General features: G+C 41.9%; 1 protein-coding gene across 1 annotated transcript in view; it reads right to left on the reverse strand.

Annotated features, from left to right (window-relative positions):
• Nucleotides 1-21057: 21057 nt before the first annotated feature.
• Nucleotides 21058-25014, reverse strand: part of DNHD1 (dynein heavy chain domain 1) — a 74386-nt gene continuing 70429 nt past the window's right edge. Inside the window, exons 36-42 of the mRNA XM_011972503.1 lie at nt 24658-24844; nt 24324-24446; nt 24034-24235; nt 22983-23074; nt 22687-22836; nt 21661-22466; nt 21058-21447 (exon numbers count right to left, since the gene is read on the reverse strand). Of these exons, the coding sequence (XP_011827893.1) occupies nt 21097-21447; nt 21661-22466; nt 22687-22836; nt 22983-23074; nt 24034-24235; nt 24324-24446; nt 24658-24844 (1911 nt within the window). The 3' untranslated portion in view covers nt 21058-21096. The remainder of the gene's footprint in view (nt 21448-21660; nt 22467-22686; nt 22837-22982; nt 23075-24033; nt 24236-24323; nt 24447-24657; nt 24845-25014) is intronic.

Consider the following 25014-nt stretch of genomic DNA (forward strand, 5'->3'; position numbering starts at 1 on the left):
AAAAAAAAAAAAAGAAGAAAGAAAAGTTATTGGAAGGATAGCAATAAGTAATTCACAGAACTGTGAAGTCTGGAGGTGAGGCGTGAAACAGACGGGAATCAACAGAGGATGAACCACTGCAAAATCTAAGGTAACATATTAGAATCAGTCTAGTAAGCATGGCACTGCTGGCACCACTGCTATTGGTCTTTTCTCTTGCTCTTGGTACACAGATTAATGAGAATTCTCAATTAATGAGAATTGAGTTAATCCTCCTAAGTTCATGACACTACGTTAGGATCAGTCCATGAAAGGCCCCTCTCCTGTTCTTTTATTTGTTCCCTTCATTCCTGATTTACACATCAATCAGTTCCTCTTGTTGTTCCCCACAGTGCATTTGTTATATGTCCCTAGACACATACGCGTCTTTGGCAACATATATGGTGGTTTTGATGCATGTATGTTGTGGCGGAGACTTGCCAGCTGTTTCTAATACCCATTTTCTTCCTAGGAAATCAGCTGGACTGTATTCCCTAGCTTCCCTTATAGTTAAGAGTGGCCATGTGATTGAATCTAACCAGTTGGATGGTAGTGAAACTAATGTATGTTATTGCCAGACTTGGTTCCTTAAATTTTCTTATGCATAGTCCCTCATATCATAATCAAATTGCTGAGAGCCAAAGATAAAACACTGAAAATAATAGACACATGTACAGAGAACAAGGGTATGACTTACAAGCCAATGTCTCATCAAAAAACAATGGAGGACAGATGATATTGGAATGACATATTCAAAGTGCTTAAAAAGGAAAAAGTATGTCAAACAAGAATTCTATATCAAGCAGTTTTGTTGCCTGGACTCAACATGAAGACAAGATAAAGACATCTTGAATAGGGCGGGAAATAATAAAAACAAGACATTTATTGCTAACAGACCTGCATTACAAAAAATTAGGTTCTTTGGGCTAAGGAAAAATGGTACCAGATGGTAACTCAGATCCACAGAAAAAAATAAAAAGCACTTGAAATGGCAAATATGTGAACAAATATAAAATTTCTCTATTTTATCTTCCTATTTCTTTAAAATACATAGGACTATTTAGAAAAAGTATAACACTTTTGTATTGGACTTATATATTGATTATATATACAAGGCAATAGCTCAGAAGGTGGGGTGGGGTGGGGGAATTTATTGGAGTCATATTGCTGCAAGTTTACTATATTTTACCTGAAACAACTTATATTATTACCCCTAAGTGGACTGCAATGAGTTAAAGATTTATAGTGTAATTCCATTAAAATATAATGTGGGAGGATTGCCTGAGGCCAGGAGTTTGAGACTAGCCTCAGCAACATAGTGAGAACCTGTCACTACAAATAATAATAATAATGATCAGAGCTCTCACCTCAATAACCTAAGAAAAAAATAGCAAAATAAATCCAAAGCAAACACAAGGAAGGAAATAATAAAGATAACAGAAATCCATAAAATTAGAAACCGAAAAACAATAGAGCAAGCCAATGAAACAAAGGGCTGGTTCTTTGAAAAGATCAATAGAATTACAAACCTCTAACAAGACTGAAAAAGAAGAATAAGAGAAAAGACAAATTACCAATACCAGAAATTAAATATCACTGTAGACTGTACAAACATAAAAAAGAAAGGGAATACTGCAAAACCTCTATGCACATGTTTTTGACAGTTTAGATGAAATGAAACAACTCCTCCAAACACAAAGTACCACAACTTATGCAATATGAAATAAATAATTTAAGTTGCCCTGTAACTATTCAGGAAATTAAATCTGTAATTTAAAAATTCCCAAGAAAAAAAACTCCAGGCCCTGATTGTTTCACTGGGGAATTTTCCCAAATGTTTAAAGAAGAAATAACACTAATTCTATAAAATATTTTTCAGAAAATAGAGGAGAACACCAACAATTCGTTTTATGAAGCCAGTATTACTCTGATACCAAAACCAGAAAGAGATGGTATAAACAAAGAAAACTGCAGACCAGTATCTTTGATGAATGTAGACACAAAGTTCTTAACAAAATAGAATGCAACAATATGTAAAAAAGAATTATACGTTATAACCAAGTGGTATTTATTCTAGGGATGGTTCAATAATAGAAAATAAATCAATGTAATGCATCATATTTTAAGGTTAAAGAAGAAAAAAAATTACAGGATTATATCAATAGATGCAGGAAAAAGTACTTAACGAAATATAATACCCATTTATGATGAAAACTCTCAGAAAACTAAGAATAGAGGAAAACTTTTTTAACTCCATAAAGACCATCTATAAAAATACATACAGCTATTATTACACTTAATGGTGAAAAACCAGATGCCTCTCCATTAAGATTAAAAAGAAGGCAAGGATTTTCACACTCATCACTCTTACTGAGTTTAATATAGTGCTAGAAGTTCTAGCCACTGCAATAAGGCAAGAAAGAAATAAAAGGTGTATAAATTAGAAAAGAAGAACTAAGCTGTCCCCATTTGCAGATGACATGTTTGTCCACATAGAAAATCCCAAGGAATCTACAGAAAATTTTTAGAATTAATAAGTCAGCTGCACACAGTTGCTCCCGCCTGTAATCCCAGCACTTTGGGAGGCTGAGGCGGGCAGATCACGAGGTCAAGAGATCGAGACCATCCTGGCCAACATGGTGAAACCCCGTCTCTACCAAAACTACAAAGATTAACGAGGCGTAGTGGCATGCACTTGTGGTTCCAGCTACTCAGGAGCCTGAGGCAGGAGAATCGCTTGAACCTGGGAGGCGAAGGTTGCGGTGAGCCGAGATCGAGCCATTGCACTCCAGTCTGGGCAATGAGAGTGAAACTCTGTCTCAAACAAACAAACAAAAATAAGTCAGTTCAGCAAGATTGCAAAATACAAAATAAACCTAAAAACAAAATACAAAACTGTATTTCTATATACTGGAAGTGCACACATAAAAATAAAATTCCATTTACACTCACTCAAAAAAAATACTTGCTGTAAATCTAACAAAACGTATAGAACTTCTATACTGAAAACTGTACAACACTGATGAAAGAAAACAAAGATCTAAATAGAGAAAAACAAAGATCTAAATAGAGAGAAACAAAGATCTAAATAGAAAACAAAGATCTAAATCCGTGTATATGGATTGTAAAACTCAGCATAGTAAAGACATCAATTATCCTCAAACAGATAAAGAAGTCTAACAATTCATAATCCCAGACAAGATTTTTTTGTAGATTAAGAAAAGATTATTCTAAAATTTATATGGAAAGGTAAGGGAATGAGATAGCTAAGATTTTGAAAAATAAGAATAAAAGGAGGAATGAATCTACCCAACTGTGAGACTTACTGTAGTTATAGTAATCAAGATTGTGTTGTATTGGTGGAAGGAAAGAGACAGATACATAAATCAATAGGATAGAGAACTCAGAAATAAAGCCACACAAATATGTCTAACTTATTCCTTTTTTTTTTTTTTTTGACACAGGAGATTCTATAACTTTTAATTAACTGAACTGAATGGGTACACATTTATTAAAGCATTATAAAAAACTAGAACAATAATCATGTCATAATCTACAAATATGAATGTTGTTTTTAGAATGGCTACTCCATATCCCTTTATTCGGATATATTATAATCTAACTAATACTATATTATTGGATATTTGTTTTCTCTGATTTTTGTAAATGTTCATGGTCTCTGCAATCAATATCCTTTATACATACATGTTTAAGGACTTTTTTTTTTAATCAATTCTTTAGGGAAAAAAATCTTATAGGTGGATTTACTGGATCAAAGGCTATGTACAATGTTAAAGCTTTTTTATATGTGTCGCTAAATTGCCTTCCAGACTAATTGAACAGATTTAAATTCTCATCAGCAGTGTCTGAGACTGTCATGGGAAAACTTTTCAATGAAGTAAGGTCAATTGATCTATAGCACTTTTGGTTCCTGAGAATGTCTAATAAAAGCAAAATAACAAACAAAACAAACTATTTCCCAATGCAGTGCTTCATAACCCAGATGCACCCATTTCCTACTCCTTATGTTATTTCTTACTTTCTTCCAATGTCTACTTTCTTTTTAATTTTTAATTTTTATGAGTATGTAGTACATGAATATATTTATGGGGTATATGAGATATTTTATTACAGACATACAATGCATAGTAATCACATCAGGGTAAATGGAGTATCCATCACAGCAAGCATTTATCCTTTTTTCTTTGTGTTACAAACATTCCAGTTATACTCCTTTAGCTATTTTAAAATGTACAATAAATTTTTGTTGACTGCAATCACCCTGTTGTGCTATCAGATACTAGATCTTATCATTCTAACTATGAATATATTTTTGTACCCATTATCCTCATTTGTCTGTCCACCCCCTGCACTGACCACCACTATCTTTCCCATTTTTCCACTCTTTATCTCCATGAGTTCAATTGTTTTAATTTTTAGCTCCCACAAATGAGTGAGACTGTATGTTACGGGATCTTTGGGGTGTTGTTTTTCTGTCCAGAAACTTTTGTGGCCAGTAGCTCCTTTGCCCAAGTTTTGCTCGGGCCCTCTGGGCTCATTTCACCCACTCAGCCTGGCAGGTTGCACTTGGCTCACGCTGCTGGCCTGGGTCCCATGCCTGTCAAGAACAAGTCAGGCATGGAATGGCAAGGGGTGTGCGAGCAAGCACAGGGTCTGGCTACTGCACACAGTCAGACATGCTGGCTGCTGCAGCAAGACAAGCAGCTCCAGTTACCAGCACAGGTGCCAGCTCTCTGCGAGTCTGCAGCCAGACCAGATGCACCGTCAGCAGCTTCCACGGCTGGCACCAGGGAACACATTGGTGCCCGGAAGCTTGGAGACGCCAGGAATTGCAGGGTCCAAGAGAGAGGGTCACAGCCCTGGCTTGGGGAGCTCCCAGATCTGGGCTTTTTGAAGGGCTGCAGCTCTTCTTTCCTTCTCTTTGCCTCCAGTGTGGTGAGCCAGGGGCATGTCTGAGCACTGTTTGTGTTACAGCTCTTTTAGCCTCGCCCTTTGGTGGGTCCCGAGTTTTTGTCCTGCGACCAGGAAGAATGAGGTATGCAGACAAGTGGGGAGTGAGCAAGACAAAGAGGAGCTTTATTGAGCAATAGAACAGCTCAGAGGAACCCCGCAGTGGGCAGCTCCTTTCTGTAGCCAGGGTATCCCAACCTCCTAGCAGAGAGGGTAGCTCCTCTCCACTAGGCCAGTCATCCCAACAAATGTTCAGCTCTCAGCAGAGAGGTGACCCCCAGTTGGTCCATAGCGACCATGGGCTGGCCGGGAAAAGCGCCACGAGTTCCCACTCCTGTAAGTGGGACTGGCAACCCAGACCCCAGCCTTCAGGCCCTCACCCAGGACCTACCCACTTCTGCCCAGGAACCTGTCTGCCTCCTGCTACCGTTCATGGCGCCCAGGCTATAGGTGCCAAGGGGCGCCTGCAGGCCAGCACCAAGCTGCTCTCAGCCCCTCCCTCAGCTTCCCTCCTATGCTTGTTGGTGCCCAAAGCCCAGAGGGGGGCCGAGGAAGCAGGGGGCTGGCGTGGCAGCCCTGCCCTGAGCATGTGCACACCCGGCCGGGCCATGACATAACAATGTCTGGACTTGGCCCCGACTGTGCTGTGAGATCGGAGAAGTGCCGACAGCAGGGAGAAGCCACGCAAGGAGACCAGGGCTCCTGCCTGCTCTGTGGAGCGCGAGGCCCAGATCTATAGCCTTGGTTTGGGTGGTTGCAGCTGTGCCCAGGAGGGCGGGGCTCCCGCCTGCTCCTGGTCCCGAGAGCACAGGGATGCCTGGGTCCACAGCTGTGGCTTGGGCGGCTGCAGCAGCACCTGGGGAGCTTCCGCTGGCTCCATGAAGCATGCAGCCCTGGCTGTGCCTCCCTGTGCAGCCAGAGTGATGGCAGCGGCCGCTCCAGACGGCCTGCCGCTGCTATCACATGCAGTTTGTCTTTCTGTGCCTGGCTTATATCACTTAATATCTGTCCTCCAGGTGACAGGATCTCATTCTTTCCTATAGCTGAATAGTATTTCATTCTGTATATGTGCCACATTTTCTTTATCTATTCGTCTTTTGATGGACACTTAGGTTGCTTCCGTATCTTGGCTATTGTGAATAGTGCTGCAATAAACAGGAGTGTAGATACATTTTCCATATACTGATTTGTCTTTTTTGGGGAGAGGGGTATATACCTAGCAGTGAGATTTCTGGATCATATGGTAGTTCTTTATTTAGTTTTTTGTGGAACCTCCATACTGTTCTCCACAACGCTTGTATTAATTTACATTCCCCCCAACACTATACAAAAGTTTATTTTCTCCCCATCGTCACCAGCATTCATTATTGCCTGTCTTTTGGATAAAAGCCATTTTAACTGAGGTGAGATGATATCTCACTGTAGTTTTGATTTGCATTTGTCTAATGATTAATGATGCTGAACACTTTTTCATTTACCTGTTTGCTATTTGTATCTCTTCTTTTGAGAAATGTGTATTAAGATCTTTTGCCTGTTTTAAAAATCAGATTAGATTTTTTCTTTCTTTTTTTTTTTTTAATTTTCTTTTTGAGATGGAGTCTCTATCGTCCAGGCTGAAGTGCAGTAGCACCATCTCAGCCCACTGCAGCCTCCACTTCTCAGGTTCAAGCAATTCTCATGCCTCAGCCTGCCTAGTAGCTGGGGTTACAGGTGTGCGCCACCATGCCTGGCTAATTTTTGTATTTTTTTTAAGTAAAGATGAGGTTTCACCATGTTGGCCAGACTAGGTCTCAAACTCCTGACCTCAGGTGATCTGCTTGCCTCAGCCTCCCAAAGTGCTGGGATTACAGGTGTAAGCCACCATGCCTGGCCTAGATTTTTTTTCTATTTTTTTGGGAGGGATGGGGCAGACAGAATCTTGCTCTTGTCACCCAGGCTGGAGTGCAGTGGCACAATCTTGGCTCGCTGCAACCTCCACCTCTCAGGTTCAAGCAATTCTCCTACCTCATACTCCCAAGTAGCTAGGATTATGGGCACCTGCCACCAGGCCTGGCTAGTTTTTGTATTTTTAGTAGAGATGGGGTTTCACCATGTTGGCCAGGCAGGTCTTGAACATCTGACCTCAAGCAATCCACCCGCCTCAGCCTCCCAAAATGCTAGGATTACAGGTGTGAGCCACTTCACCTGACCAATTTTTTTTTTCTTGGAGAGTTGTTTGAGCTCCTATGTATTCTGATTATTAATCCTTTGTCAGATGGATAGTTTGCAAATATTTTTTCCCATTCCATGGTTTGTCTTTTCACTTTGTTGATTGTTTCTTTTACGGTGCAGAAGCTTTTTAACTTGATGTGATCCCATTTGTCCATTTTTGCTTTGATTGCTTGTGCTTTTGGGATATTACTCAAGAAATCTTGGCCAAGACCAATGTCCTGGAAGGTTTCCACAAAGTTTTCTTTCATTAGTTTCATAGTTTGAGGTCTTAGATCTAAGTCTTTAATCTATTTTGATTTGATTTTTGTATATGGCAAGAGAGAGGAGCCTAGTTTGATCCTTTTGCATATGTATATCCTGTTTTCCCAGCAGTATTTATTGACGAGACTGTCTTTTCCCCAATGTATGTTCTTGGCACTTTTGTCAAAATGAGTTTACTGTAGATGTATGGATTTATTTCTGGGTTCTGTATGCTATTCCATTGGTCTATGTGTCTGTTTTTTTTTGCCAGTACCATGCTGTTTTGGTTATTATAGCTCTGTAGTATAATTTGAAGACAGGTAATATGATTCCTTCAGTTTTATTCTTTTGCTCAGGATAGCTTTGTCTCTTCTGGGTCTTTTGTGCTTCTATATGAATTTTAAGATTGTTTTTCGATTTCTGTGAAGAAATGTCACTGGTATTTTGATAGGGATTGCAGTGAATCTGTAGATTGCTTTGGATAGTATGGACATTTTAACAATATCAATTCTTCTAATCCATGAACATGGAATATCTGTCAATTTTTTTTGTGTGTCCTCTTCAGTTTCTTGCATCAATGTTTTCTAGTTTTCATTATAGAGATCTCTCACTTGTTTGGTTAAGTTTATTCCTAGGTATCTTATTTTATTTGTAGCTATTGTAAATAGGATTACTTTCTTGATTTCTTTATCAGATTGTTTGTTGTTGGCATATAGAAATGCTACTGATTTTTGTATGTTGATTTTACATTCTGCAATTTTATTGAATTTGTTTTTCAGTTCTAATAGCTTTTTGGTGGAGTCTTTAGGTTTTTCCAAATATAAGATAATATTATCTGCAAATATGGATAATTTGATTTCTTCCTTTCCAACTTGGATGCCATTTATTTTTTTCTCCTGTCTGATTACTCTAGGTAGGACTTCTAGTACTATGTTGAATGACAGTGGTGAAAATGGGCATCCCTGTCTAGTTCCAGATCTTAGAGGAAAAGTTTTCAGTTTTTTCCCCATTCAGTATACTAGCTGTGGGCCTATAATAAATGGCTTTTATTATGTGGAGGTATGGTCCTTCTATACCCAGTTTTTGGAGGGTTTTTTTTTTTTTCACAAAAGGATGTTGAATGTTATCAAATGTTTTAAAAGCATCAATTAAAATGATCCTATGGTTTTTGTTCTTCATTCTGTTGATATGATATATCACATTCATTGATTTGCATATGTTGAACCATCCTTGCATCCCTGGGATAAATCCCACTTGGCCATGATGAATGATCTTTTTAATGTGGTGTTGAATTAAGTTTCCTAGTTTCCTAGTATTTTATTGAGGATTTTTGCATAAATGTTCATCAGTGATATAGTTTCCTTTTTTTGATGTGTCTTTATCTGATTTTGCTATCAGGGTAATACTGGCTCACAGAATGAGTTTCAAAGTACTCCCTCCTCTATTTTTTTTTTTTTTTTTTGAATAGTCTGAGTAGGATTAATATTAGTTCTTTAAATGTTTTGTAAAATTAGTCAGTGCAGCTGTTGGGTCTCATGCTTTTCTTAGCTGGAAGACTTTTTATTATGGCTTTCATTTCATTACTTGTTATTAGCCTATTTAGGTTTTGGATTTCTTCATGATTTAATCTTAGTAAGTTGCATATCTCTGGGAATTTATGTCTTCTAGCTTTTCCAGTTTATTGGCATTTAGTTGCTCATGGTAGTCTCTGATGATCCTTTGAATTTCTGTGGTATCAGTTGTAATGACTCCTTTTTTGTCGGATTTTATTTGGGTCTTCTCTCTTTTATTCTTAGTCTGGCTACACATTTGTTGACTTTGTTTATCTTTTCAAAAAACCTGTTCATTTTATTGATCCTTTGTATTTTTAAAATTTGAATCTCATTTATTTCTGCTTGATATTTATTATGTCTTCTTTTAATTTTCTGTTTGGTTTGCTTTTACTTTTCTAGTTCTTGAAGATGCATCATTAGGTTGTTCATTTGAAGTTTTTCTACTTTTTTGATTAGGTGCTTATTGCTATAAACTTTCCTCAGTACTGCTTTTGTTATATCCCATAGATTTTGGTCTGTTATATTTCCATTTTCATTTGTTTCAAATATTTTTAATTTTTTTTTCATATTTGTTGATCCACTGGCCATAAAGCATATTATTTAATTTCCATGTGTTCATATAGTTTCCAAAGTTCCTCCTATTATTGATTTTATTCCATTGTGGTCAAGGAAGATACTTGATATTATTTCACATATTTTTTGAAGTTATTAAGGCTTGTTTTATGGCCTAACATATGGTTTATCATTGAAAATAACCCATGTGTTGAGGGGAAGAATATAATATGTATTCTTCAGTCATTGGATGAAATGTTCTGTAAATATTTATAAGATCCGTTTACTCTATAGTGCAGATTAAATCTGATATTTCTTTGTTGATTTTCTGTCTGGATGACCTGTCTAATGCTGAAACTGGGGTAATTAAGTCTTCAGCTGTCATTGTATTGGAGTCTATCTCTCTCTTTAGTTCTAATAATATTTGCTTTATATATCTGGGTGCTCCAGTGTTGGGTGCATATATGTTTACAATTGGTATATCCTCTTGCTGAATTTATCCCTTTATCATTATGTAATGACCTTCTTTGTCTTGAAATCTATTTTGTCTGATGCAAATATTGCTACTCCTGCTCTTTTTTGGTTTCAATTCGCATTGAATATCATTTTCTCTTTGTTTATTTTTAGTCTATGTGTGTCTTTATAGGTGAAGTGTGTTTCTTACAGGCAAAAGATTATTGGGTCTTGTTTTTTCATCTGTTCAGCCATTCTATGTCTTTTGATTGGAGAGTTTAGTGCATTTACATTCAATGCTATTATTGATAAAGACTTACTCCTGTCATTTTGTTATTTGTTTTCTAGTTGTTTTGTGATGCTTTCTTCCATCTGTCCATCCGTCTTCCTTTTTGTGAAGGTGATTGTCCCTGGTGGTATTTTTTTTTTCTTTTTTTTTTGAGATGGAGTTTCACTCTTGTTGCCCAGGCTGGAGTGCAATGGCATGATTTCAGTTCACTGCAACCACTGCCTCCCAGGCTCAAGTGATTCTCCTGCCTCAACCTCCCAAGGAACTGAGATTACAGGTGCATGACACCATGCCCAGCTAATTTTGTATTTTTAGTAGAGATGGGGGTTTCACCATGTTGGCCAGGCTGGTCTTGATCTCCTGATCTCAAGTGATCCACCCACCTCAGCCTCCCAAAGTCCTGGGATTACAGGCGTGAACCACTGTGCCTGGCTTTTAAATTTTTTTCTTTTGTTTCCTCTGTGTATTTTCAAATAGCCTATCTTCAAGTTCACTAATTCTTTCTACTGCTTGATCCATTCTGCTGTTGAAAGACCCTATTGCATTCTTCAGTTTGTCATAGAATTTTTCAGCTCCAGGATTTCTGCTTGATTCTTTTAAATTATTTTACTCTCTTTGTTAAATTTATCTGATAGGATTCTGAATTCCTTCTGTGTTACTTGGAATATTATTATTATTATTTTTAGCTTTCTCAAAACAAGCTATTTTGAATTCTCTGTCCAAAAGGTCACATGTCTCTCTTACTCCAGAATTTGTCACTGGTGCCTTATTTAGTTTGTTTGGTGATGTCATGTTTTCCTGGATGGTCTTGATGCTTATGGATGTCCATCAATGCCTGGGCATTGAAGAGTTAGGTATTTGTTGTAGATTTTGCAGTCTGGGTTTATTTATACCCATCCTTCTTTGGAATGCAATTCAAATATTCAAAGAGAATTTAGTATTGTGATCAAAGTCTTTGGTCACTGCAGCCATATCTGCATTAGTGAGAACCCCCAGCCCAGCAATGCTGTGGCTCTTGTAGATTCATAGAGGTACCACTTTGATGGTGTTGGGTAAAATTCATGAGAATTCCCTTGATTACGAGGCAGAGACTCTTGTTCTCTTCTCTTAATATCCCGCAAGCAAACAAAGTCTCTCCCTCTGTGCTGAGCTGCTTGGAGCTGGAGAAGAGGTGACACAAGCACCCCTGTAGCCACCATCACTGTGATTATGCTGGGTTACACCTGAAGCCAGCACAGCACTGGGTCTTGCCCAAGGTCTGCGGTGACTACTGCCTGGTTACCGCTGATGTTTCCTCAAGGCCCAATGTCTCTACAGTCAGCAGGTGGTGCATCTAGCCAGGTTTATTGTCTTCCCTTCAGGGTGGCAAGCTACCCCTCAGTCCGGAAATACCATCCAATGGCTGGGGCCTGAAGTCAGGAATCTTAGTAATATACTTGGTGGCCTGTTCTACTATGGCTGAGCTGGCACACAAGCCATAAGACAAGTTTTTCCCACTCTTTCCTCTCCTTTCCTGAAGCAGAAGGGGCCTCTCCCTGTGGCCACCACTACTCCAAGCCTGCAGCAAGTACTGCATGGCTAACACTGTTGTTCATTCAAGGTCCAAAGGCTCTTCAGTCAGCTTGTGGTGAATGCGCCAAGCCTGGATCTCTCCCTGCAGGGCAAAAGACTCCCCTCTGGTCCAGGGCAGGTCAAGAAATGCATCCAGGAACCAAGGCCTGGAATCAGGAACCCCAGGAACCCGCTTAGTACTCTACCTCACCCTGGCCAAGCTGTACCCAAGTCACAAGACAAAGTCCCCTTTATTCTTCCCTCTCTTTTCTTCAAGCAGGAGTCTCTCCCCATGGCCACCACAGCTAGAAATGTGTTGGGTCACCCCTGAAGCCCTCACAGCACTGGGCCTCACTGAAGGCCCCTGGGTAAGTACTGCCTGGCAACCACTGAGGTTTATTCAAGGCCCAAGAGCTCTTTAGTCAGCAGGTGATGAATTCTTCCAGGGCTGGGTTCTTCCCATGAAGGATGTGGGTTCCCTTCTGGCCCAGGGTGTGTCTAGAAATGTTGTCTGGAAGATAGGACATGAAATGGGGATCTCGGGACTCCTCCTCGTGCTCTATTCTACTGTGGCTGAGCTAGTGTTCAAGTTGCAAAACAGAGTCCTCTTTACTTTCCCCTCTCCTCTCCTTAAGTGGAAGGAAAGAGTCTCTCCCAGATCTGCAAACTGCACTGCCTGTGGTTGGGGAACATGTAATACAAGCACTCCTTTGGTTGCCTCAGCTGGTGTCTCACTAGGTCATGTACACCCCAAGTCCACTGGCTCTAAGCCCAGCACAGCACCAGGACTTGCCCAGAAATTGCAGTCCTTGTGGCCTAGGTGGCCTTTCAAGTTTGTTTAGGATACAGGGCACTTTAGCCTATGGTCGTGGGGCTTGCCAGAACTCAGGTTCCAGCCACTGGGATGGACAATTCCCCTCTGACTGGGGCTGGTCTAAATTCTCCCTTCATGGGCACTGGCTGGATTCTGTTTGTGCTGTTTTCCACCCAGATTGGCAGCACTGAGTTCCAATGAAAAGTCCCACAATCACTCTGCTCTCCTTCCACCAAGTGCGCAGATTCTCTCTCTGTGCCAGCTGGCCACAGAAAAATAAATAGAAATAATGAAAATACAACAAAGCAAAAGGTGTGAGATGCAGCTAAAGAAATGTTAGAGAGTAATGTATAACTTTAAATGCTCATATGGGAAACAAAAAACACCTAAAATCGGCCAGGTGCAGTGGCTCATGCCTGTAATCCCAGCACTTTGGGAGGCCAAGGTGGATGGATCACCTGAGGTCAGGAGTTCGAGACTAGCCTAGTCAACATGGTGAAACCCCATCTCTGCTAAAAATATAAGAATTAGCCAGGCATGGTGGCACACGCCTGTAATTCCAGCTACTGGGGAGGTTAAGGCAGGAGAATCGCTTGAACCCAGGAGGTGGAGGTTGCAGTGAGCCCAGATCGCATCACTGCACTCCAGCCCAGGCAACAGAGAGAGACTCTGACTCTGTATTTAAAAAAAAAAAAAAAAAACCTGAAATAAATAATCTAAGTTTCCACATTAAGAAACTAGAAAAAGAGAAAATTAAAACAAAAATAAGTAAAAGAAAGGAAATTTAAAAAGATAAAAGTTGAAAGCAATAAAGAGAGACTTCTGACTCTGTATTTAAAAAAAAAAAAAAAAACCTGAAATAAATAATCTAAGTTTCCACATTAAGAAACTAGAAAAAGAGAAAATTAAAACAAAAATAAGTAAAAGAAAGGAAATTTAAAAAGATAAAAGTTGAAAGCAATAAAATAGAAACTGGAGAACCAATAGAGAAAATCAATGAAATACAAAGCTAATTTGACAAATCTTCTATTTAGATTGATCAAAAATATGAAGACTGAAAATATGATGAAAGTAGGGACATCCCTATAGATCCTACAGATATTAAAAGGATAATAAGGGACTATTATTAACAACTTATACCAGTAACTTCAAAAACTTAGGTTTCATCTAAGATAAAATTTTTGAAAATACCACAATGGACTCAGAAAGAAGTAGAAAACCTAATAGCCTTGTATCTACTAAAGAAATAGAATTTGTAATTAAAAACCTCTCTCTCTCTCTCTCTGTCACACAGACACACACACACACACACACACGCACACACATCAAAACAAAAAAACTCCAGGCCCAGATGGCTTTACTGGCAAATTCTATCAGCCTTTTAAGAAATATCACTCCTACATAAACTCTTAGAAAGTAGAATAGGAGAGAACACTTCCCAAATCCCTCCCTCCCTCCCTCCCTCTCTCTTTCTCTTTCTCTCTCTCTTTTTTTTTTTTTTTTTTGCAACATAGTCTTACTTTGTCACCAAGTTTGGAGTGCAGTGGTGAAGTAGTGCAATCACAGCTTACTCCTGCAGCCTCCACCTCCTGGGCTCAAGCAATTATCCCACCTCAGCCTCCTGTATAGCTGGGACCACAGGTGTACACTACCACATTGAGCTAATTTTTTTTTAAATTTTTTTACAGAAATGGGTTCTGTCTATGGTGTCCAGACTGGTCTTGAACTCCTGGGCTCAAGCTATCCTCCTACCTCAGCCTCTCAAAGTCTCAGCTCATTTTGTGTGTGACCATCTGAGACATAAACCTGAGAGTGGAATTGGTAGAACAAAGTATATTTAATTTTACTAAGTGCTGTCAGATTGCTCCCCAGAGTAACTACACCAGTTTCTGCATCCGCCAACAATACTTGAAGATTCTTGTTTTCCACTATCTCACTAAATCTTGGTATGATAGAGGCAACAGAATGCTGCAGAGATCATGGATTCTGGAGACAAATGCTTGGGTTCCAAAACAGGTTCTACCATTTTCTGGCTGTGTGACCTTGGACAATTTACTGAATGTGTGTCTCAGTTTCCTCATCTGTAAAATGGAATAATAATAGTACCTATTTTACAGATACTGGGGCTTCATAAGCATTAGTCGATGAAACTGTCATTTTTTTCTGTTTCAGACATTTCCCCCATTTATTCTGTTTCTGGATATGGATTTCAAATTCAACTGTAAAGCTGAAAAACTAAATGAGTTTTTAGGTGAGCTGCAGAGCGCTAGTCAGACCTTTTTTGTCTTTGGATTATTAGTATATGTAGTATACAGGGCAGGATCACATTTTTTCTTACTAAGTTGGATACATAAATAAAATGTAGCTTTTTTCTCAGTTACTGATCTGATTTTCCTCACAAATCTTACTCCTTCCTCTTCACTGGATAGTGGAAGAGGCTGGAAATAAATTTGGTTTCATTTCATTAGGTTTCATTTATTCTCTTTGAAATAAATGATCAGAATTTTAAATTCCTCCCATTCTACTGCTGCTCCTCTCTAAAGTGGCATCTGGGTATAGAGGGCAGGGCTTATATGACCTTTTGATGTTAGACTGAAGGGATCCTCAAGCCTGACACTGGTTTTGATTGTGCACAAGTTGGAATCTTCTGGGTAGTTGGCTCAGTTTCATACCTGGGCATTGTGCCAACATTTGCCTCTAAAGCTGATAAATTTGTGGTCTTGTGCCCCCTGTTCCTCCCCACTTCCCCCAGTTTGGCCATCTCTCAACAACTGCCTTTGGTGCTGGAGACCCCAGTGATTCTCTGCCACATTCTCCTGTGGGCCTAAAGACTCTCTAGTCAGTATCTATGCCATATAGGGATCAAGAGACACCTCTTCCTGACCATGCTGCTCTGCTCTCTTAATGCTTTTGGGACCACAGTTAGTCCATCCATGCTACAGAACAGCTTCCTTCCACAGTCCCAGTAGGGAAAAGGCAAAAGCCTCTTTGCCCTTAGCACTGCTGCTTCCTTCTCTGAGGCTTCGCAGGCCCAGGTCAGGTTGATTACATCATATTCTTCCCTCTCTTGTTTCTACTCCTTTATTTACCCCTGTTCATCGGAATGGGAAGAGACATATTTCTCCCCCTTGTCAAGTCTCTTACTTCTTCCTTCCTTCCATTGTTTGGGATTTTAACTTCCTAATGGGATTTTAATTGCTCTAGTAGAACTTAATAGTGCAATTATCAAATCTGGAACATTTTTACATAGCAGTCATTGTATTTGGGCTATGCTGTCATATGGAACTCATTTAATAATCTCTACTTGACAAAGTTTAACAACTTGGCTGGGCATAATTCAAGAATGACTTCAGTCTAGAAAACGGCATGAATTTGTAGAAAATATTCTAAACAATTTCAGATGGTTTTACAGATATTTCACTATTGTTCCCTGCTCCCACTGGAGGGCAAATAGTGGTAATAGTAAACATAGACAGATGGTTCATTTTTCCAAAAGGACTTCTTTTAATACTCTACTTATTTCTTTTCCTGAAGGCACAGCCATGCATCCTGGTTGACTGTAGAAAAGAAAAGGGCCCTGAGGAAAGTGGGAGTTTTTGCCTCTCTGCTAAGCCTTTTGTTAAAGGACATCAGTTGCACCACACTCACTGGTGAGTTACTATTTTGAAGAGGTTGTGAAGAGTGATGCTCAGTACAGGCATACCTCATTTTATTTTGTGCTGTGCTTTATTGCACATCATAGTGTGTTTTATAAAAATTGAAGATTTGTGGCAACCCTGTGTTGAGCAAGTCTATTAGCACTATTTTCACAGTAGCATGTGCTACTTTTTGTCTCTGTGTCACATTTTGATAATTCTTACAGTATTTCAAACTTTTGCATTATTATTATATCAGTGTGATCAGTGATCTTTGATGTTGTTATTGTAATCATTTGGGGGCACCACAGGCTGCACTCACATGGGATGGCAAACTTAATCGAAAAATGTCGTGTGTGTTTTGACTGCTTCACTGACCGCCTGTTCCCCCATCTCTCTCTCTTGTTGGGCCTCCCTACTCCCTGAGACAAACAATATAGAAATTAGTCCAATTAATAATCCAACAGTGGCTTCTAGGTATTCAAGTGAAAGGAAGAGTCACATGTCTCTCACTTTAAATCAAAAGCTAAAAATGACTAAGCTCGGTGAGGGAGGCATATCAAAAGCCAAGGTAAACTGCAAACTAGGTTTCTTGTGCCAGTTAGCCAAGTTGCAAATGCAAGCAAAGTTATTGAAGGAAATTAAAAGTACAATTCCTGTGAACATGTGACTGATAAAGCAAAACACATCCTTATTGCTGATATGGAGAAAGTTTTAGTGATCTGAATAGTAGATCAAACTAGTCACAACATTCCCTTAAGCCAAAGCCTAACCCAGGACAAGGCCCTAATTATCTTCAATTCTATGAAGGCTGAAAGAGGCAAGGAAGCTGCAGAATAAAAGTCTGAAGTTTGCAGAGGTTGGTTCATGAAGTTTAAGGAGAGCCATTTCTATAACATGAAACTGCAAGGTGAAACAGCAAGTGCTAATGTGGAAGCTGCAGTGAATTCATGAAGGTGGCTACACTAAACAACAGATTTTCCATGTAGATGAAACACCCTTCTGTTGGAAGGAGATGGCATCTATGACTTATTGTAGCATCAAAGCTTCAAAAGACAGGCTGACCTACTGTTAGGGGCTAATGTAGCTGGTGACTTTAAGTTGAAGCCAATGCTCATTTAACATTCCGAAAATCCTAGGGCCCTTAAGAATTATGTTAAATCTACTTTGTCTGTGCTCTCTTAATGGAACAACAAAGTCTGTATGACAGTACATCGGTTTACAATATAGTTTACTGAATATCTTAAGCCTACTGTTAAGACCTACTGCTCAGAACAAAAAGATTTTGCTGCTATTGGCAATACACCCAAGAGCTCTGATGGACATGTACAAGGAGATTAATGTTGTTTTCATGCCGGCTATCACAACATCTATTGTGCAGCTCATGGATCAAAGAGTAATTTTCACTTTCAGATCTTATTAAGAAATACATTTCTAAGGCTATTGCTGCTATAGTCTTATAGTCTTATTAAGAAATTCATTTTGTAAAGAAATGAAAATTAAAAAAAAAAGAAATACATTTTGTAAGACTGTTGCTGCTATAGGAACCACTATAGATAGTGATTCCTCCAATGGATCTGGGCAAAGTAAATTGAAAACCTTCTGGAAAGGATTCACCATTCTAGATGCCATTAAGAACATTTTTGATTCATGAGAGGAGGTCAAAATATCAACATTAACAGGAGTTTGGAAGAAGTTGATTCAACTCTCATGGATGACTTTGAGGAGTTCAAGACTTCATTGGAGGAAGTAACTGCAGATGTGGTGGAAACAGCAAGAGAATTAGTATAAGAAATGGAGCCTGAAGATATGACTGAGTTACTGCAATCTCAGGTTAAAACTTTAATGGGTGAGCAGTTGCTCTTATGTATGAGCAAAGAAAGTGGTTTCTTGAGATGGAATCTATACTTCTGATGCTGTGAACATTGTTGAAATGACAACAAATGATTTAGAATATTATATAAACTTAATAAAGGAACAGCAGGGTTTGAGAGGATTAACTTCAATTTTGAAATAAGTTCTGTAGGTAAAATGCTGTAAAACATCATCACATGCCACAGACAAATTCTTCATGAAAGTATGAGTCCATTGATGTGGCAAACTTCACTGTTGTCTTATTTTAAGAAATTGTCAGCCGGGCGCAGTGGCTCAAGCCTGTAATCCCAGCACTTCGGGAGGCCAAGACAGGCGGATCACGAGGTCAGGAGATCAAGACCATCCTGGCTAACACGGTAAAACCCCGTCTCTACTAAAAAATACAAAAAACTAGCCGGGCGAGGTGGCGGGCGCCTGTAGTCCCAGCTACTTGGGAGGCTGAGGCAGGAGAATGGCATGAACCCGGGAGGCGGAGCTTGCAATGAGCTGAGATCCGGCCACTGCACTCCAGCCTAGGTGACAGAGCGACTCCGTCTCAAAAAAAAAAAAAAAAGAAAAAGAAATTGCCACAACCTTCAGCAGTCACCACCCTGATCAGCAGCTATCAATATTAAGGCAAAAAAGATTAATAGCAAAAAGATTACTATTTGCTGAAGGCTCAGATTATTAGCATTTTTAGCAATAAAGTATTTTAAACTAAGGTATGCACTTTTTTATTTTTATTTTTTTTATTTTTTATTTTTTTTTTTAGACAGGGTCTTGCTGTGTCACCCAGGCTGGAGTGCAGTGGCGCAATCTCAGCTCACTGCAACCTCCACCTCCCGGGTTCAAGAGATTCTTCTGCTGCGTCAGTCTCCTGAGTAGCTGGAATTACAGGCGCCTACCACCACACCTGGCTAATTTTTGTATTTTTAGTAGAGACAGAGTTTCGCCATGTTGGCCAGGCTGGTATACCTTGGTTTTTTTTTTTTTTTTTTAACTTAACATAATGCTATTTCATGCTTAATAGACTACAATATAGTGCAAATGTAATCCATATGCGATGGGAAACCAAAAAGTTCATGTGACTTGCTTTATTGCAATATTCGCCTTATTGTGGTGGTCTGGAACCAAACCCACAATAGCTTCAAGGTATGCCTGTATAGACTTCTGTTTGCATTTCCTCCCACCATGTAGCTGGTACCTAGCCAAAGAGCAAGGGAGCTAAGTTTCATAATACTATATAAGTTTTGGTGCTTGGGGGCAAGGAGTGAAGCTCATATAGGACTTTAGTACTGCCATACTCTAACTCAGGTTTTGTCAGACAGGCTCGCCCTGGCATAGCATGCAGTCATGCAACTAATAATAACAGAAAATATCAAAGCAGCAGAACTCTTAGCTCCAGCTGCTTGCTCCCTCAAATTTCCCATCTCAGTTAATGACACATGATACACCTAGTTTCTCAAGCTTACAATCCAAATCACCCTAGATTCTTCCTCTTCCTTTATTCTCCACATCCATTCCATCAGTCCTGCTGGTTTTACCTCCAGAATATTTCTTAAATCTGTCAATTCTTCATCTCTATTGTTAAGACCCTTGCCCAAACTCCAATATCCCTTACTTGAATTACTTCAATTGGGTCCAAATAGATCCTCCGCCTTGTTACCCTGGCTTTTCTAGCATCTATCCACCATAGAACAGGCAGAGTGACCTTTGAAAAAATGCAAATTAGATCATATAATCTCCCACCTACTATTTGACAATACATTCTCATTATACTTTTGAAAAATACAAACTCATTACCACGACCATGTTAGCCACCCCTTTCTATATCTTTCCATCATTTTGGGTCACTCTGCCCCTCACTCACCCACCATGCTCTGGCTGCATACTCTGTTTCTTGAACACTTCAAGGTTGTTCCCACCTCAAGACTTTTGTACCTACTGAGGGCTCTACCTGAATGAATATTCCTTCTGGATCTTTAAATAGCTACTTTCAAATATGCAGAAAGCTTCCCTGACCACTCAAATTATACCAACTGCTCCCCTCTCATCACATATCCTCTTGACGCATCGGTCTATTTTGTTTTCTTTATAAGACTTCAAAATCATCAAACTTATTTATATGTTGGCCTTTTATTGCTTGTTGCCCTACATTAGAATAACTCTATTAGCACACAGAAGAATACCTGGTTTCAAGGAGTGCTCAATGAATAATTGTTGAATGAATACAGGACCTTGTATCTTACTTGTTTTTTTTCATATGCATGACTCACTGAGAGAATCCATCATAGGAGAAGTGGTAGGGCAGGATTGAGGCATTGCCAAGAACACCACTAAATGCCTTAAGAAAGAATTTTCAGTGCTAATGTTCTCCTTTCAAACATATCCATTGTGGGTTTAGCACAAGTGCTAAGACCACAATAGAGAGTGGGGCAAGGATTTAGGATTCTGTGTGTCAGCCACTGCTGGGTCTGCCTAGCTTCTTGGATGCGTGATTAACACCAAGCCCCACCCCACCCCAAGTGTACCCACACTTTCCCCTTCCCAGCTGCCAGGTACATGCCCTCTCCTACCTTCAGTGTGAATATACCTCCTCTTTTCTCAATTATGCACACTGTACCTTTCCCCTAGTGTGTCACATTCTGCCTTCTTGGTGTGAAGAAGGCAGATCTTTGACTTTCAGATCTTATTAAGAAATACATTTCTAAGGCTATTGCTGCTATAGTCTTATAGTCATATTAAGAAATTCATTTTGTAAAGAAATGAAAATTTTAAAAAAGAAGAAATACATTTTGTAAGACTATTGCTGCTATAGGAACCACTATAGATAGTGATTCCTCCAATGGATCTGGGCAAAGTAAATTGAAAACCTTCTGGAAAGGATTGCTGCTCTACCCCCATATCTCAGAAATCTTTCATGGAATCACTACAACTTTATTTTGGTAGATGGGCTCAAGACAGGGGTGGGCTGCACACGTGGACCCTCCGTTGGACACAGGTATTGGGGGTGAGCTTAGTGGGTAGGGGCAGATGCATCACGATGTTCCTGCTCTGCAGCTTAGTGTTGCCAAGGGGCCCTCCCATGTACACAGGACAGGAGTACACAGTCAGGTCGGCTGGGGGTGGCAGGTCGCTGGTGCCTGGGGCCTGTGTACTGATGCTGACTGGAGGCAGAGGACTGGGTTGGCTGGAAGGACTGTCTTGCAAGGCTCCAGCTATTGGGTCCCACTCCGCATGTAGGACCTGTAGCCCAATCAGCAGCAGCCCTCTCTCTGGAACCGTGGGGTTTGGACCGTTCTCCACCTGGGGGCGTCAGAAGCTGGTCAGGCAAGGCTAGGAAGCTGGGAGGTGGCAGGTGGGGAGTGGGGGTTGGGGGTTGGGAGGTCGTAGTGGACCGAGATCAGAGAAGCTAGCAGGGTTACCGAGGGGCAAGATCACCAAGAAGGGGTAACTGCGAGGTGTAATTAGAGACTTTGAGGGGACTGGAACCGCGAACGAGGGGTGGCGCGAAGATACCCTGAGGTGCAGAGGGTTGCTGTTCATCTCCAGACGTTTATACGGGAGCGGACTGGAGACCGCGCCTCGGCTACCAGGGAAATTCGAGCTGGGCACATTCTGGTCCAGGGCAGCTTCCCCACGCAATGCCAGCAGCAGGCGGCGCGGGTGGCGAAAGGCTGACAGGTGGAAGACGCGCTCTGGTACATCACTGTTCGCGTCCGCGCCCACGCCCAAGTAGCGAACCAACAGCTGCCCACGGCGCGACAACTGTCGCAGCCAGTGCCAGGGCGGCTGCGGACCGGCCGGCGCATGAGGTCGCCAAGGCAAGGGTAGGCGGCCAGTCCAGAGAGCGTGGGCCACCGCAGCACAGCGGCGGGAGGGACACGGGGGTGCGCCCTTCAGCTGCTGCAACAGGCAATCAAGGTCGCGTTGTAGCGTGCCCACCAACTGGCTCAGTTCCAGAGCCTCTGTCTCTAAGACGCCCTCCAGGGGCCGCCGCGCATTCGGCCCCAGCACTGACCTCGGGGCGCCAGACTCGTCTTGGCGAACCAGGTTGGTCAGCAGATCCTGCAGTGACTCCAGCCTCCGGTTGACTTGCACTAGGCGTTGCCGCAGTCGCCTTTCCGCGAGCTGGGCGCCTCCTCGAGACTCAGGAACCCACACGGGTGAACTCCGCTGCAGCGCACTCAAGAGAACGCGACTCTGGCGTCGCAACAGCCAGGCCTGGGGGCCCTCACTGAGTCCGCAGAGCCGGGGTTCAGGTGGTGAGGGCAGTAGGTGCATCTGGGCCTTGCACTCTGCCATTGCATCCGGCTCCCTTAGCTCTTTGGGATAGAGGTGAGGGGTGAGGGACAAGATGTACTCTCCCCACCCTAGACTCAAGAGAGTAAGCCTTCCTCTGATCCTTTACTGCCATCACCCCCCATAACAGTATGAATATTACCCCCATATACCTTTATTGAGACTGCTGTCCACATTTCTGTGGTGGGTAGCATTGCATTGTACTATTCCCTACCCCAAAACAGATACCTGAGTGAAGCTTACCTGGGAGGGGCATGAGCCTGGCGAGCAAAGACTGGGGTGTGTGTGGCTGGACGCAGTTCCTGCTACTGGGGCTCAGGCAGGCTTGCGTGAGACTAAACAGGGCCTCCCTGTCCTCAGTGTCCCCCAGAGGACCCCCGTAGAAAACTGAAGCTGAAGATGAGGTTAGAGCCTTTCAGTTTCCGTACCTTCAGTTTCCACCACTCCCAAAACCAAAGCTGTGAATTATATCCCACCCCCACCCTCTTCCAGGCTCTCCTGGGGGCTGATGACTCCAAGGGGGACAGGAAGGGTCTTACCAGCCAGCTCTTGCATGGCAGCACGGGGATTGCTAAGACTTGCCCACAGCTGGTCTTGGGTCTGAAGAACCTGGGTTAGGGTCACTTGACTCCTAGAGAAGGGGAGCGGAAAGCAGGGTTTCACATATCATCTGTATGCTGAGGACTGTCAAGTCTTCTCTTCAGTTCGGACCCCTCTCCTGAGCTTCAGACCCATGAGGGTTCACTAGTCATTGCTGCTTGGCACCCCAAATACAACTTGCTTTCAACTGAAATCATCATTTTCCCCTATAAAACCTGTTCCACCTCCTATTTCAGTGAGAGGTACCACTAGCCACCCAATTATCTAAAACAAAAATCTGAGAGTCATCCTTGACTCCTCCTTCCTCCTCACCCCATATTTATTCTCTATCCCTTCCATGGCTACTACCCTACCACCCATACCACAATCTCTTCCCTGGAGACTTCCAGAGTCTCCTAAAGCTGCTCTGCTTGTCCCCAGTCCTGCCTCCTCTGGTCCATTCTCCACATTGTATCCAGAGTGATCTTTTCAACACACAAAAAGGATATTGTTTCTTCTTCTACTGGGACTACAGGCGCCCGCCACCATGCCTGGCTAAGTTTTTGTATTTTTAGTACAGACGGGGTTTCACCGTGTTAGCCAGGATGGTCTCGATCTCCTGACCTCGTGATCTGCCTGCCTCGGCCTCCCAAAGTGCTGGGATTACAGGTGTGAACCACCATGCCTGGCCTACCTTGCCCTAGTCTTAAAGGCCCTTTATAATGAGCCTTACTTCTCCCTCCTCAACATCCAGCATGTCCATGTCAACCACACTCAAGTCTCCTCCCTTCTGCTGAATTTAGGTCCCTCTGCTCAGAAAGGTCCATCTCTACCTGATTTGCCCCTGCTTTTAAGATTCAATTCAAAGTAAAATCTCAAAGTCTTTGGAGAAGCCTTCCTTAACTTCCCCTTGCCCTTGCTCTTTGGAGCTTCCAAAGATGAATTAGTTTTACTCATCCCAGCATACGGAAGATACTCAATGTTTGTTGAGTGATTGACTGAGCAGCTCACCAACGCCCCCTGTGTGCCTGCAGCCTCGTTCCATAGAGCTGCCGGTGTAGCAGGAGGCCATGGAGGAGGAGCAGAGGTAGTGCCTGGGTGGGGGGTTGCATATAGAGTCCTTGCTGGGCTAGCTCCACACTGTCAATCAAAACATGGCCCAGCTCCAGGGACTGGTTCCAGAAAACAGGCATGGAATGCTGAGTCAGCACAGCTGGGGAGGAAGGAGAGTGCTGAGTCAGCACAGCACAGTTGCCTTCCCACTTCCAATTTGAGAGCCTGTAGGGGGTTAAGCTCCTCACCTGGCAAAGAAGCACTAGACTCTGCAGGCACAATAAGCCAAAGACGAAAATCTCTGTGAACAGTGGCTACATTACTGCTTTCAGGTTGGCCTAAAAGCTGTTCTGATTCCAGGTCTGCAACCACTAGAGTCAGACAAGGGTCTGAGATCAGTCCTTGGGTAAAGGGTCAGGCAGAAGTCTAGGGATCAGACTTGAGGCTAGGGGTGTCAGGAGTCAGCTACAAAGCCAAGTGGACAGGTTTGGTGCTAGGTCACTGGCCATGAGTCCTGAGATTTCAAGCTAAGGCCCAAGTGTAGGATAGGATCCTGGCAGCCAATCTAGGCAATAAACTCACCTTTGGCTCTGCCTAACAGTTCCAGCAAGAGCTGTAGCAGCTCTTTCGGCCAATGGGGCATCAGATGACAGTTGTCCAGCACCAGCCAGTGCCCCTCATACATAGCCTGGGATAGAGTGCTGACCACAACTGAGACCGGGTCCCAGACTTCAGAGCCCAGGGCTATCACCTGCAGATGCTTCTGCCCCTGGGGACCAAAAAAGAGATGGCGGCATGACTCAAAGTGATCCTAGGGTGACCTGAGGGACCCAAACTAATGCTACCATTATCCCAAAAGTCCCTAAGTAGTACAGAAAGATCCATGAAAATGCTTAGAGGGGGTCCCCACACCCCAGCCTACAGGAACCTTGTCACTCT

This window comes from Mandrillus leucophaeus, unplaced genomic scaffold, assembly GCF_000951045.1.
Source record: "Mandrillus leucophaeus isolate KB7577 unplaced genomic scaffold, Mleu.le_1.0 Scaffold1296, whole genome shotgun sequence".
Classification (NCBI taxonomy): domain Eukaryota; kingdom Metazoa; phylum Chordata; class Mammalia; order Primates; family Cercopithecidae; genus Mandrillus; species Mandrillus leucophaeus.